This window comes from Cannabis sativa, chromosome 1 (genome assembly GCF_029168945.1).
Source record: "Cannabis sativa cultivar Pink pepper isolate KNU-18-1 chromosome 1, ASM2916894v1, whole genome shotgun sequence".
NCBI lineage: Eukaryota > Viridiplantae > Streptophyta > Magnoliopsida > Rosales > Cannabaceae > Cannabis > Cannabis sativa.
The window spans coordinates 35,886,154-35,901,566 of record NC_083601.1 but is presented as its reverse complement, the minus strand read 5'-3'; the positions used below and the strand labels follow the sequence as shown (position 1 = coordinate 35,901,566).

General features: G+C 32.6%; 4 protein-coding genes across 4 annotated transcripts; 3 read left to right on the top strand and 1 right to left on the bottom strand.

The window, feature by feature from the left end:
• Positions 1-1,687: 1,687 nt before the first annotated feature.
• On the top strand, positions 1,688-6,532 carry LOC115706374 (probable hexosyltransferase MUCI70). The gene is made up of 10 exons (XM_030634006.2): positions 1,688-1,989; positions 2,157-2,609; positions 3,071-3,346; positions 3,567-3,780; positions 3,906-4,015; positions 4,111-4,310; positions 4,401-4,504; positions 5,218-5,405; positions 5,536-5,735; positions 6,078-6,532. Exons 2-10 carry the CDS (start codon positions 2,357-2,359, stop codon positions 6,279-6,281), a joined length of 1,749 nt encoding a protein of 582 aa, XP_030489866.2. The 5' UTR covers positions 1,688-1,989; positions 2,157-2,356; the 3' UTR covers positions 6,282-6,532.
• A 1,432-nt stretch (positions 6,533-7,964) lies between these two features.
• On the top strand, positions 7,965-9,866 carry LOC115707213 (uncharacterized). Its single transcript, XM_030635096.2, has one exon. The coding sequence runs from the start codon at positions 8,873-8,875 to the stop codon at positions 9,305-9,307; it is 435 nt and encodes a 144-aa protein (XP_030490956.2). The 5' UTR covers positions 7,965-8,872; the 3' UTR covers positions 9,308-9,866.
• A 2,447-nt stretch (positions 9,867-12,313) lies between these two features.
• Positions 12,314-13,820, bottom strand: LOC115699833 (uncharacterized). Its single transcript, XM_061109346.1, has 2 exons — positions 13,774-13,820; positions 12,314-13,214 (listed from the first exon to the last, which is right to left on the bottom strand). Exons 1-2 carry the CDS (start codon positions 13,818-13,820, stop codon positions 12,314-12,316), a joined length of 948 nt encoding a protein of 315 aa, XP_060965329.1.
• Positions 13,296-14,884, top strand: LOC133036824 (cytochrome c oxidase copper chaperone 2). The gene is made up of 2 exons (XM_061113587.1): positions 13,296-13,447; positions 14,387-14,884. The coding sequence occupies exon 2, from the start codon at positions 14,421-14,423 to the stop codon at positions 14,661-14,663; it is 243 nt and encodes an 80-aa protein (XP_060969570.1). The 5' UTR covers positions 13,296-13,447; positions 14,387-14,420; the 3' UTR covers positions 14,664-14,884.
• Positions 14,885-15,413: the final 529 nt, after the last annotated feature.

Genomic DNA, 15,413 nt, shown 5'->3' with positions numbered 1-15,413 from the left:
TTTCACAGAGTAATATAGAGAGAGATTGAACATATAGTATTATATATTGATTTTATTTTATTTATATAAAGCTTATTTGATTTGATAGAAAGGTTATATATTACTGTATATCTGTTCTTTTGCCGTGGCAACTGGCAAGGGCCTCTCTCAAAAGAGGAACATTTATAAAGTATTGTATTTGTAATCAGAGAAGATATCAAGTTCACTACTGAGGTTATTTTGTGCCAAATTTAATACAACTTTTAGCACGTGTTAAATTTAGACCACATTATACACTAGCATTAAAGTTGAATTTTATGAACATAAATGCATTTGCACTATCTTTATAACACTCTATTGGAGATGCTCTAACATTCTATATTTTTAATAGAAATGCTAAAACATGTTTAAAAGTGTCGCCCTATAAGAGTTAGTATACTATTATTGATATATTTTTAATAGAAATGCTAAGACATGTTTAAAAGTGTCGCCCTATAAGAGTTAGTATACTATTATTGATAGAATTCAATATCAGTTCCCACAAATTTTAATTTAATAAATAATATAAGTATTAGACACTTTAAGATGTTAATAACAATGCTCTTTAATAATAGTGTGAAACTCATAGTTAATTTTAAAACTTTATTAATTACTCAACTGTTGGCTTTTTTTAAAAAGAAAATTTAAACTCTTATTAAGCTAATTCACCATCCATCCCAAGTGCATGCGCTGTACATCAAACATGAATTATGGATGCCTCCAAAAATTAACATCCCTAATTTTATGTAAATATTAAATTTGAACTTATTAATATTTATATAAATAAAATAATAAAAATAATATTGAACAAATTTGAGTTTACATATTGATATGTATGATTTTAAATTATAGTATACAAATATTATTAAAAATATACGGTATCAATTTTAAAATAGTGTAATTTTTGACATAAATATTTAAGTTTAACTTCTAATTATGAATAAATCTTTAATTTTTTACCGTAATAATACTTAAATCATATTTTTTAAACTTCTATAGGTACTATTTAAGTAGAAAGTTAATATCTATGTGTCATTTTTTTATTGGTATATTTAAATAAATTTTTATATAACAAATAAAATTTAATGATGTAGACCACTTAAGAACTATTATTAGCGTCAAAAATTAAATTTGGTTAAAAATTAAACTTAGTAACTTAAATATTATAACGGTCAAAAATTAAATTTAGTTAGCTTAGAAATTATAATAGTTAAAAATTAAATTTAAATATGTATTTATAAGGATGAGTTAAAGTTAAATGCTTACACCACAAATTATACTTTAAAATATAAAAATATATTTTTGATTGGGTATCCCTCTTGAATTATAGTGTCTTTCACTGAAGGTGACTTGATTTGGTATACAAGACTACCATTTTTTAAGGTTAGTGTTTTTTTATTTTTAGAAGCCCATTATCACTCATTTCAGGTTGATTTCTAATCCATATATTGTTTTGTTGTAACAATTTTATAAATGTATCTGCTAAGTTTTGTATTTATGAATTAGCTTAGTGTAACAATATTTCCGCATGATTGTTAATGTACTTAACAGTTTTTTTTTTTTGAAATGGATTAGAATAATGTACTTAACAGTTAACAAATGACTCAATGAGCATTCATCTTTTGTCTAACAATAAAATAAAATTAATGGTCAGATTATAAATTAATCTATTTATTAAATGTGGAAAAGGTTTCTCTAAAAATAAATTTATATATACGAAAGAAGATAAACGGCGCGAACGGGAATGCCGAAATATGTACGACAACATAACCCTAGAAAACTTCATCACATCGAAAATCGAATTGGGTTTAGATTGAATTTGATTTCGTATTTCTTATTTGGGCCACTGAGAGTTATTGATCCCTCGTAATTTTCTATGTTTTGTTCGAAAATTTGGTTCCAAGTTGCGATTCATTTCCGTCTAATGTGATCGGTTTCATCTGGTTTCTATCGGAGGAGTGATTTAAAAAGGTGGGTTTTGCTTGGAATGTGAGTTTGAATTGTATAGCATTGATCGATTTCTTTGTTTTTCTTTGTTGAATTCCTATTACATTGGCCATTGATAGCGTTTGGAAACTTAAATTTGTGTGATTTCGGAACTGGGTCTGATTCAGTTGATATATTTTGCTTGGTTGCAGATTGAGTTGACGCTTTTTCTATGGATTTATTTGGGTTATTAGCAAGGATAAATTCTGGGTTGTGGATCATTTGGAGTTAGAAGACTTCGGGATTTTTTAATTTTTTTTTATATATATTTTCCGATATACATTTTGAATGAAAGACCCTTCTTCTACGAGAAGAAGGAGATGAAAGGTGGGTTTATCGTTTTGAAGGTATAATGACTGGAGGGCCATTAGGTTTGCGTACTGGGAGTTATGGATCACTGCAACAACAAAATGGTTTTTCGAATTATCAGTCAACACCAGTTCTTGTGCGCAAGTCCTCAAAGCTGCTCCTTTCGAGTTCAAGAGAGAAGGAAAAGCTTCGGCCTTTGCTTTGTCGCTTCTTTGGTCGAAGGAAGGTTGCCATGCTCCTTTTGGTCTTCCTTGCTCTTCTTGTGTTTGTATTTGGTTCCTTTACAGTTAATAAAGGTGCGTTTTTTCTTCGTCATATGTATGTAAATATTTATATATATTATATATGGAATAGCCCCTGTGATGTGAGAATGATTATAATTGGTAATTAGTCACTGTGATATATTCAGAGCAGTTTTTAACTACTAATGTTTTTTCTTTGAGAGATTTTAACTACTAATGTTGAACCTTCAGACTTATGTTTCATTTTTGACTCAGCAACCGAGGTGTTGGTTGGGGATTGTGATTGACTATGTATGTTGAAGATATCCATGTTTTATTTTAAGAAGAATTCATGTTTTAACTACTTCACAATATTAAATAATTACCATCTGATGGAGTTCAACTCTTTGTATCGGCTGTTTGCCTTTGTGGGGCACCATTTAATCTGATTTTTTTGTTTGGATTTTCCCGGAGGCCGGAGAGAAATAGTATAACAGCATATTTCTCATGCTTTGTTTTCTGTAATGATGGAACAGAAAACGTCAATTTGAGCATCACACACCATATCGAAAATTTTATAGCTGTGGGTGAGGAAACATCATTTAATTCTAGAACTTTCCCGGGAATGAAAAAAAATTCCTCAAGAAGTGATACAAGTAGTGACTTGTTTCTTCGTCATCACCAACGCCACTTCCATCCAAAGCTTTCTACTATCAGAGTTCCTGGAAAAACTCATCCATCTTTCCATCATTGTGAAAAATTTGCATTTCCTCCTCCTCCTCCAGCCAACCCAAAAAGGATTGGACCACGTCGTGAGTACCCTTCTTCAATTTTTTAGTGACATTTTATACTTTTATTTAATTGCCTTTTTCTTTAACTTTATGTGACATTTCTACTTGTTCGCAACTGCAACCTGATATACATTTGTACATTGGTTTAACAACTTCTTGAGGTTGATATAATATAGCAACATCAATTGACATATTATACATCCTACAAACGGTATTGATTATGTTGCTACTTATCTTTCAGCATGTCCAGTTTGTTATCTTCCCGTGGAGCAGGCTGTAGATATGATGCCAAGCTTCCCATCAGTATCACCGGTAGTTCAGAATTTGACTTATATGCATGACGAGAATCCAACTAGTACTGAGCTTTTTGGAGGCTCTGAATTTGGTGGATATCCTACACTAAAGCAGAGAGAGGATTCTTTTGATATAAAGGAGTCTATGACAGTGCACTGTGGGTAAGTTTTAGTCTCTTTGTTCGTTTTGCTTGGATTCTTATCAAATATAGCTTGGACTTTAACAAATTTCTAATGATATGCCAAACCTTTATATTTCCTGTGCTTTGGTTATCATTTATTCTCAGATTTGTCAAAGGAAGTAAACCTGGTTATCAGACTGGTTTTGACATTGATGAAGCTGACCTTAAGGAGTTGGAGCAGTTTCATGAGGTCATTGTTGCATCAGCTATATTTGGTACGTACGTCTGAGCTTAGAACATTGCAAAATTATATTGCTTTTAAGCATGGATTTTTGCATTTTCTCATGGTTACAACTCACACCTTTGCTAGGAAATTATGACATAGTACAACAGCCAAAGAATGTTAGTGACTTGGCAAGGAAAAATGTTCCTTTCTACATGTTTATTGATGAAGAGACAGAAACTTATTTGAAAAATTCAAGTGTCTTGGAAAGTGGTAATCGGATTGGGTTGTGGAGAATAATTGTAGTTCATAATATTCCATACAATGATTCAAGACGTAATGGAAAGGTTAGTCATTGTTGGAGTTTCCTTTTGAATAGTTGAAGAGTTATGGTAGAAATGGTGATGAATGAAGTTCTAGCATATATTCTTCTACAGATACCAAAGCTTCTACTGCACAGGATCTTCCCTAATGTTCGATATTCCATATGGATTGATGGAAAGCTCGAGCTTGTTGTAGATCCTTATCAAATTCTTGAGAGGTAAGACTTTCTCTTTTGTATCCTTTTGAATTCTTGTGGGGGTGGTGTTTAAAATTGGAGGTTCAATAAAGGATCTTTATTCTTTAAATTTGCGTTGTAATCGTTTTCCTAGCAACTGACAAAGGGTTGTTGTTGCTGCACTAGAGTCAAGCTATTGTTTAGAGCTTATGTAGATGGGTTTGACTAAATTGCTTGACACTGATGCTGAGCATGAAGCTTAACTTATTTTTCAATTAAAAATGAAATACTATAATACTCCTTTATTTTTTTCTATTAGCTTTCCTAGTTTTTGGTTAATATTTTATTGTAATTATTTTAGTGTTTAAGGAAATTTGTATCATTATAATTGAAATTTTGAGAAGTTATGCTAAATTATTGTAATGTTACTGCATCTGATCAATGATTTTTTTTAACAAGTATCTGATCAATGATTGGCTCCATATAGAGTGAGATTTGAATTGGTCCCTAGTTGCACATATCTTTTTCTTTTTCTTCTGCATTCCTTTTTCTTAATATCCTGATTCCTGACCTTTTGAATCTTTCATCTTTCCTCTCTTTTTATAATGATATTTAAAGGCATTTTCCATAATGTATTATTTTATCAGAAACAATTATTTCATTGCAAAATCATACTTTTGAACAACGATATGTTTATACCTTCTGGAAACATGTGTGGTAGGCTAACATTCTTGTCTAAACCTGATTTGATTCAGGTTCTTGTGGCGGGAAAATGCGACTTTTGCAATATCAAGGCATTATAGGCGCTATGATGTTTTTGAGGAGGCAGAAGCCAATAAAGCTGCTGGAAAGTATACTAATGCTTCGATTGATAAGCAGATTGAGTTTTATAGAAAAGAGGGTTTAAAACCCTATTCCAAGGCTAAACTTCCTATAACTAGTGGTAGGTTTGTGTTTCTTATATTCATGTGTTGATATTAAGACTAGGCATATGAATGTATGTAAGTGTCTGCATGTATTATGTTTTTTTCCTAATGTGATTATCTTTCCTTGTTGTCTTTGACATTCTGTAGATGTTCCTGAAGGTTGTGCAATTATAAGAGAGCACATTCCTATCACCAATTTGTTTACATGTCTATGGTTCAACGAAGTTGATCGTTTCACTTCTAGGGATCAGTTAAGCTTCTCCATGGTGAGGGACAAAATAATGGCAAAAGCGGATTGGAACATTAATATGTTTGAGGATTGTGAAAGGCGAAATTTCGTAATACAGGTGCGAGTTGTTACAAATTGTTTATTTATTAGGTGGGCATTTGCTCCAAATATTTTGTATGCTTTTCCTTCAATTTTTCTTTGTAGACTTGTTCTTTTGAACGGGTTGTAAGGCTCTGTTACATCGCTCCATTTAACCATTGCCACTGTGCATATAAGTTTTTTCCATTTTTCCTTGAACTTAGAAAATGGTGAAATTGGCTCCTTTTGCTAAATTACATTTGAAATTGCATGCATTACAAGATATGCCTGGATCCTTGCCAGAGTGGGATCCTTATGGCTAATAAGATGTATTTCATATCACTAAATGTTTTAAGTGAATTTATCTTTTTCTCTTCTGCAGACATACCACAGAGACGTCCTGGAGCAAATGCCTCCTCCTCCTCCTCCAGCAGTGAGGCTTTTTAAACCAGTTTCCATGAGAGAAAATATAGTTAGGACACCGATAGGAAAGAAAGCTTCTACTCGACGTGGAAGAGAAAGGAAATCTGGATCAAAGCGTCATCGAAAGGTGAATGCCGGTGGTAGATACAACAACTCATTTTAATTGTTTCCATTTATTGGTTCCCACTCCCCTTATTTGACCCAAAGAATATGTTTTTATATTTTCTTTCTCCACTTTATTTCATTTAAACCTCCCTGGTAGGAACACCAGGTTAAAATCTGTGCAGAAGGAATGTAAAAATACGGTTCTAATTTTTGTTTCGGGAATTGTGGATATATATATATATATTCAATTTTGCTGTAAATACCCTGATTCTTAATAATTTCAATTCGAGCTTCTGCAATTTTTCCTCATGTTTCTCCTTTGTCATCTTTTGTTTGGAAAGCATATACATCTACATAAACCATTCGTAATTAATGCCATAAATACGTCAAAGTAAGTAAATAATGAGATGGTATATTCAGCTAAAACAGTGAAACAGTAGCGGTTCTTTTGGTGAGACATTAGAATGTTTAGTGTTTAGGCACCAAGTAAAGATTACATCATAGAAAGCTCAGCCTCTCTCTCTCAATTAAATGATATTTTACACCAACAAGCTTCACAAGTGGGGTGGTGAGTTTTGCCAACAGATGTGAAATTATGATAAAATAAAGTTGATATTCTTCTTGTTTTGGAAGAAACTTGAAACGTGCATGAGTGCATGTGATTAGTTATTGTGTGAAAATGTGAGATGTGTGCTTGATGAATTCAAGGCAACGATCCAACAGAAGCTCAAGATTTGGGATGGGACTCTCAAAACAGGCTGTAAGTGCGGTGGTGTTAGTGGTGACCTTGCATTTGTTATGATGATGCCTTCCTTCCTTTCCTCTTTGAAACCCTCAACTTACCTTATTATATTATTATTCAATATAAATTTATATAATTTTCTTATTGGTTGGCGCACATAACAAAGCTAATACAGCTTGTTATATACTAAAGTTTCCCCTATATTATTGCTTTATCATTATTATTTTCCATTGGAGTTACATATTGGACCCACGTTCTTAAACTTCAATAAAGGATTTTGAAAAATTAAAAAAGGCTAGTTTGAATTTAGAGAAAATTGTGGAGCAATGTTTCTACTTTTATTTGCTAAGAAAATGAGATCTGTAAATTTAACCTTATGAAACTTAATTAACCCCGGTAAGGTACCATCTTGTATGAATCCTATTAGATTCGTTTTTTTTTATCTTCATTCATGAATATATTACGTATCTGATTTGCATATTCAATTGAAATATTCTTTTTATTTTATTTTATTCAAAAGATATGACATCCCTGTCTCACTCAAAAGACCCTCTGTGTTTAAGTCCTTATTTAATACTTCCAATTATGTATCAACTCACCCTCTCTCTACAATGTACGTAACCCCTTTTTCTTTTTGTTATCTTATTATTGAACTAAAAATGATTTAACCTCAAGAAAGAAAACAAAAGCAAGTATTTTCTTAGTAATAAAGTAATATAATGATAATTTAAAATAACAAAAATTATTAGAAAACAGAAAGGAAAGCTCTCTCCTATTTGTTAAAAAATTGCAAATTGGTCAGTGGCTGGTGAGTCTGGTGAGTCGTGGTAAATGTAAATGTAAATGAATTAATGGCCATAAAGCTACTAATTGAAGACATGAAAAAGCTTTTTGGGTTGAAAAGTGAATGAGGAAGAACCAAAATCAATTATCAAAGACTATAATCAAACTGACCCCTTTAGAACGACTTAAAAACTGATTTTTGGATAGTGAAGGGCAGCCCTACATGTTCCCAAAATAGTATGTTGTAACCAAAGAAAAAGGAATGGTAACCCATTGGTGTAATGACCCACAAACTTATAATTGGGTTGCAGAAGAAGCAAGTAATTAACCTGAAAAAAGAATGGCATTTTCTGCATGGTTGTGGTGGGAGTATGTATTGTATAGGGGAAGCACTCTCTATGCTATTTAAAACCCTTTTGTCTATTATTATTATTATTTTCTCAAATATCAATCTCCCTTACCATTTTCTCCAAACCCAAAGTTTCCTTTAATTTTTTTCTTTTCTAAATTTGGTAGTAGGGGGCTAAAATCTCCAACCCAAATTCATATAAGTAAAACAGTTTGTCCAACAAAAGCATTGAGTTGTTGAGATCACACTCCCATCCCATGTATGTCAGTTCTCATTTTTCAAAGCTTTTATCTTTCTCTCTCATTGCAAAACCCAACCAGAGTTTTGATTACCTACAATTCCTCAGCCATAGGATTGTCAAGGCCTTCTATTTGATTTGATTCCTTGTCTTTTATTTAACACTGAAACAAAGTAAAATCATTTGAAGGGGTGCTGAAGGTGAAGAATTCAAGAAGATATTCAGTTTTACTGAAATTCTTGTAATTTGGTCCCTGCCCTTTTGTTTGTTCTGGGTCTTGAGCCTAATCAGGGTTTAGGGTTTTTCAGTGAATTGAATCTTACTGTTATTAGTCGTTTTAAATCTACCTATAGTACAACATGGGTCCCAAATAGTTATTGGAGGAGTTCTATTTTTTCAATAAATAAGTCATTTTTCTGTAGAAGTTCCGGCTTTGCTTCAAACAAATGATTTCACAGTAGTAATAGAAAGATGAATTGAATCAAACAAAGCTCAAATTTTCTTAGGAAGGAAAGCTTATTTTTGGTTATTTTCTTAATGGGTTTATCTGGGTTTTTTCTCCTATGTGTTCTCCACTCTTCAATAGCTTTGACTTGTGGAGTTCTGATGATGTTCTATGCGAACGAGTTCGCTGTGTTTGGCCATGGAAGAGAAACTGCTATCAAGCTTCAAGGGTCAACGCCACAAGATCAGCTTTTGATCCAAACCTCTGATTCATTTTCGGGTTTGCTTCTATTTGCTATTGGTTTCATACTGTTAATGGCGGCTTTTGTTAAAGACAGAGAGTTTCAAAGTTTCTTTGCTAAAGGGTGTGTCTTGCTTCACATCGCCATGGCCATTTGGCGAGTTTACTTTGAGAGAAAACTTGAAGACCTCGCTCGTGATTGGCCCAGGCAAGTTTTTGGAGATATTGCACTAGCCTTTTCATGGATTTTCCTTCTTGTTTACTCATGGAGAGAAAAATACGATTAGTTGGGTAACTACATTTTACTTGTTTACAAAGCAGAGGATATCAATTTTGAGGAGGAAGGTACTCTTGATTTTCAATTCTTTAATTTGGTTCCTCTACTTCTTGATTAGAAATGAAAATAAAAAATGGGAAAGCCTTTCTTTGAAGGAGTTTGTGCAAAACTTTATGTTCATTCTGAAAAAGTATCTCTTGCTTTATGCTACAACTTTTAGACCAGATTTCATTGAAGAATAGATCAAATACATTCTGGGTTAGTGTCTTTATCTGAATCTTGTAAATCCTGTTGGAGCTGGGATCTGAAAAATGAAAGCAAGATCTTGGGCTGCCATGTTGGCTTAACCTGAAAATAAGAAAAATGGTTTGCAGCCATTTCTGTTAGCTTATCCTGAATACCCTTCTTGTAAATTTCCTCAGGCCATATGTCAAATCATGAGATATCTGTAACTTTCTATTTCATTACATTTGTAGGACACTTGCTGCTTTGACTCAACATCATATATAATAAAAATGTAACTTTATTTTCCATGATCAAATGTCATCTTTGTTTTGTTGATTTAAAAACTTATGCTTCTTTGGTGAAAGTTTCTTTCTTTAAGCTGAGTGACATTGCTTAGAAGTTTGATAGGTACTTCTCTCTATGCTCTGTCTCAGGAGTTTCCTTTGTTCTATTCTTTTTCCACTTTTCTGGATCTAACTGTGTGGTGAGAAACACATTTGGGTTATGGAATGAGAAGAAGAGCACAGCTGCTATTTCACTCAACTGATGAAACCATCATCATTGTTTTTAGGCTTTTTACAGTTTCACACATAAGCAGTTTTTGCAGTTTCAATTCTGGCTAGGCTGCTCTGCCTTTTCAGGAAATACACTAAAAGTTTTTTTATTCATACAGCAGCACATCGTTGAAATAATTCACAAGTTTACACTTGCCATCTGATGCAAACACAATAGGTTTTGTAATTTTATTGGCATATACATATAGTTGGATATAGAACCTCACATGTCATTGAATGGCAGCTTTTGTCAGCTGTTACTTGATAGGTTTGACAATGAATTATATTTTGTCTTCTCAATTGATAAAGTTCTGAGGCCATCCAATGCTCTTTTGAACCTGGAGAGAAAAACAATAGTGCTTCCCATCCCATGGGGCCATTAACAAGGACTATAATATATATGATCATGTAGTGGGGTGGGTTTAATTCTACTTCTACACACTCTGAGGATTCTTTTCAATATAATCACTGATTTAATAATTTCATTTATATAATGTTTAATTTCTGGGGTCCATTTCTTAACCAGTCCATTTATAGATTGGATTGGATTGTATTTGGCATCACATGGAGGCTGGGACCTTAGATACTAGCTAGTTCAGCAATCCCATTATCTTCTTTATGCTGTCATAACTCATAAGCTATTATTACTCTCTTTGCCTTTAGCTCTCTTTCTTTGGGTGGTGGATATGGAAGATTACTTCAACTTCAAGTGTGTAATCAATATAATCACTACTTGTAAAGTCATCAACTTGTACTGTTTAGTGCTAAACACAAGTGTAAATTCACACTCGACTTGTTTGATTGGAAAAGGGAATGTAAAAAACATTGTTTTGTTTGGTCAAAGGTTTTAACTAATGTATATTATGCATCATTTTTGGTAAAATTATAAGAGTAGTGTCAAGTTGCATATGAGAATTTTTTAATATTGTAAAATTACATAACTTTATAAAAGTATTGTCAATATTCATTTGTAATCCTTTAACTATCTTTCCCCCTCCTCCTACCCCACATGCATTATATTTTATTAGATGTATAATTACTTTAATTTTCTCACTTTGATTCCAATATCTCTATCTCTATTTTCTATCAAAAAATATATGTAAAAATTCCAATAAAACAACTAATTAATTATTTTAACTATCCTATTTTATTCTCCTAATCGTTATTATTCTACCATCATAACCGTAAGACACCCTTATTGATTTTGTTTTAGTTATATTTTCTAATCAAACATTCCCTTTGGCTATACCCATATATAAAGTATAATTATTGTCCTGAAGTACGAGTCTCTCTTAATATATGAAAAATAGTCAATGAAGCTATTAATATTATACCAATACATTGTAATTTCTTCACTATTTAGTGGATACCTCAATAATATACCCATTTAAAGCTTTTATATAGCCACCATAATATTTACAATCATAAAATACTTATAGAAAGAAAAACAAAATGAAAGTTACCATTGAAGACTAAAGAGAAAGAAACATAACTTAATGTTCAAGTGTTATCAAAAATTATTTGAGAGGAAGTTTGGTGGAAGTCAATAACGGATTTTATTTATTAATTGACTTTGAAAGATCTGAGAATAATACATTTGAAATGTATACACATGATTTGTTGATATGAAAGCATTCTAAAAAAGAAGAAAGGAAAAATTTTAGTAGCAAACTCCATCATCATTGTTTATTGGGGCAGTAGGCAGTAGCTAATAGCTACCTCTTACAAATACCAACCAAATCAATAGAATTTGCATTTGAAGGATCTATTTATTACAGAGGCTATTTGATTGTAGTAATATTTTCACATCAATTTTTTACCAAGAAGAAAAGTATATAAGATTATATATATATTAAGAGATAATTAAAAAAGGTTACCACATAAAATATAATAATTTATAAACCGCAACATTAAAATTATGACTAAATAAATAATTACTATAAAAAAAATTGATAATAAAATTTTAATATTAGAAAAATTAATCTAAATTTTTCATTCTAAGGAACATCTACAAAATAATAAAAGGAATGAATTAATATCAAAACTTTTGTAAATAATATACATAAGGGGTCTTTTATTTTATACTTTAAATTAATTTATTTTATATATATATATATTCATAGAAATTTACATAAAAATCAACATAAATTTAATGGAGCAACCTAAATAATAATTTTTTTAAGAATAAATTAAAAATGATATATAAGCTAATTCCCATATATAATAATTAAATTTCATTAAATTAAATCATCCAAGATCAAGGATGCAATAACAAAAGGTAGGGAATCCCTACTAAAAGTATGGTCAATCTCAGAAAGAGAAGATCGCGCCAAGGCATGCGCAACCTTATTACCAGACTGTTTAGCAAAAATAAAAGAAACAACATTAAAATCAGCAACCAGAGTCATACAATCATAAAAAATATGATCATAAGCCATATTTTTGAACTTTTGCAAATCATTAATGACCCTTGAACAATCCGACTCAACTACAACATGTGACCATCTATTTGCTTTACTCCAAGAGAGAGCTTCCTTGATACCAATGGCTTTGACAATATGAGGTTGCAAAGAGCCTTCTCTAGATAGAATTCTGGCCCCCAAGACCATACCCGCAGCAGACCTTGCAATCAAACCCAGTCCATACTGCCCTTGGACAGAGAAAAGTGCACCATCGACATTAACTTTGACAAAAGGGAAATCAGGTGTTGTCCATTGCTCCACGGGTAGTGCAGTTGGCCAGTTTAACCTTGCATCTGTGACATTAAGGTTTTGAGCATTAAACCATTCAACGTAATTTAACTTTGCTATTGCCACTACCTCACTCGCATCAGGGTGTTTGGAGTTCCAAACCAAATCGTTACGATGTGTCCAAACTGACCAACACACCATACCAGCCTCAAGAGCTTCAGTCGTGTTCCACGATGCCAAACCCGCTTCGAACCAACTCGAGAACAACATGGCATCAGGCGCCACAACACTAATTGGAACCTTGCTCCAACAACTTTGAGCAAAAGAGCACCGCACCACCACATGTAGAGTCGTCTCAGGAGCAGCAAGACAAAATGGACATGTTGCAACAATTGGAATATATTTTGTGGAAAGATAAAACCGAGTTGGGAGACGGTTGGAAGAAGCTCTAAATGTAAAAGTTATTATTATTGTGTATTTGATTTATTTATATATAAAAAAGCTTTATTTATTTATTTAGAGAAAAAAAAAAAAGTATTGGTCCAAATAAAAACGACACGGGAAAGGAAAGGCTTAAAGGCGGTATGTTTTGAACCGAAAGAGCTTGAGAGGACTTCGATTTGTCTACGTAGCACACCGGAACCTCTGTGTCTGTCTCCTCAAAGCAGCGTCCCTTGAACCGTAAGTTATTCTTCTTCACTTCTTTTTCTTTATATTGTGTGAATGGTAATTTGAATTAGCATGATTTTACAAGAATATTGTTGTGGGTGTTTTTGCTTCATATTCATTCTCCTCTTTTTGCCTGCAAATTTTCTGGGCTGTAAAATTGTTTCAAAGATGGCTATTTTTTCTTTTACCATGTAGATTAATGGGTTTCTGCAAATTTTGTTTTTTTTTTTGTTTATAGATATATATATATATGTATCCTGTTGTGAGTTTGAATCTTTTACATACATATATAACAATACACGCACCATATGTTTGATCAAAGGCCCAAAAGGGTTCACGGTTGAATAAGATTTGTGGCATGTCCAGTTGAAGAACAATTCGCCATTCTAGTACAAATAATTAATGGATCTTTTGTGTATGTACTGGATTTTGCTTTTGGTGCATGAATCAAGGTTTTATTTGATTTTCAATTACAGCCCATTACGAACCACCATGAATTCAAAGGTTAGTAAATGTGGTCGATTGAAAATCCAACAGGAAATTCTCTTTAAGTTGATTCCAGTCTTAGCGGGCCTAGACAATCAATGAGGGCATCTTCAACTGTGATTTTTATTTTACTTTTATATCTAAGTTGAGGTTATGCTCAGTTTTATGGGTTTTACTTTTGATTTGTAGCTTTTACTTTGTGCAACTGTATAATAATAAAGCTTAGACTTTGTGAGCTATTTAGGCTGTGAATTGGTTTTTGTTTTTGCTCAGTTGTTACATAATCTTGCTGTAGATATTCAAGTGTTGTTTTTCAACCTTCTAGTCATCTAGACATATTTAGTTTTTGTGTTCATTCATTTTATCAGACAATATTTTACTTGAACTAGTTTAACCCATGAGCTTTGAAGTGCATAATACTTCCATTACTGTTCATGATCCTCTGTTTTTTTTCTTTGTCTTCAGAGTTCAATTTCATTTCCTCCAAGTTTATTCTGAAATGGGTGGGTTACCAACAGACGATACTTCGTCTACTTTAGCTTTGGCAAGTTCCCAGCAAAAACATGAAACACCTATCAATAAGCCTGCACCTGAAACAAAGCCGAAGAAGAAAATTTGCTGTGCCTGCCCAGATACCAAGAGGCTGAGAGATGAATGTATTGTGGAACATGGGGAAGACGCTTGTACAAAATGGATCGAGGCTCATCGTATGTGTCTCCGAGCTGAAGGCTTTAATGTTTAGTGCTAATGCTATAAAAGATGGTTAAGTGACAATAAAAATGATTTTGACAATTATCGAATACAAACTTTTTGTTTTAGGATACAACATACGAGATGATATCTCAAAATTCCAGAATAATGTAAGGAAGGACACATTCGTTTCTTGCCTGTTTTTCTATCATATTGGATAATTTTAGTGAGCATTTGTTGAAATGTCAAATGGATGATCCCATTTGTTTAGCATTTGTCTTGGGTATATTGTTCATTTTGATTGGTACTTAAATCCTTTCACATCTCACGTGTTGATCAATATGTGAAAAGTGCTTAAGCAAAATGAGTCAGTATTCGTTTTTTTTCATTCTTCTGATCTGAATAATATTTGTGACAAGATAGCAGTTCCATCTTGGCGTTTCAGTGTCTGCCAAAACTGGAGAATCTCTGTTCAATTTACGATCATTCATTTATGATTATTATCAATATGCTTGTGTTCTATTGATATGACAACTGCACACTGGGTATTTGTGTTTGCTTAAACATAAAGATCATTATTTTTATATTTTTATTTTTTTAGAAACCAGTTCATTGGAAGCACGAATGCTCTTAATTTGTATTTGCGCAAAGATAGGTACTTCCAGAAGCCCGAGTGCTCCATCCAAGACATTGTTTAACTGGATTGTACTTGCTATATATGTAGTTCCAATGGGTGGGGGATAGAGATATACCCGAACCAGACCCGCCCAGGATTCAAACCTGGACCCAAGACCCGGGATCG

Bases quoted from the DNA above. Each gene is read 5' to 3' on its own strand.
- LOC115706374 (XM_030634006.2), top strand. From the start codon at position 2,357: ATGACTGGAGGGCCATTAGGTTTGCGTACTGGGAGTTATGGATCACTG. The intron at 2,610-3,070 runs GTGCGTTTTTTC...ATGATGGAACAG, and splicing joins TTCCTTTACAGTTAATAAAG to AAAACGTCAATTTGAGCATC. The intron at 5,406-5,535 runs GTAGGTTTGTGT...GACATTCTGTAG, and splicing joins TAAACTTCCTATAACTAGTG to ATGTTCCTGAAGGTTGTGCA.
- LOC115707213 (XM_030635096.2), top strand. From the start codon at position 8,873: ATGGGTTTATCTGGGTTTTTTCTCCTATGTGTTCTCCACTCTTCAATA.
- LOC115699833 (XM_061109346.1), bottom strand. From the start codon at position 13,820: ATGGCGAATTGTTCTTCAACTGGACATGCCACAAATCTTATTCAACC. The intron at 13,215-13,773 runs GTGAACCCTTTT...TTTTACATTTAG, and splicing joins GCCACAAATCTTATTCAACC to AGCTTCTTCCAACCGTCTCC.
- LOC133036824 (XM_061113587.1), top strand. From the start codon at position 14,421: ATGGGTGGGTTACCAACAGACGATACTTCGTCTACTTTAGCTTTGGCA.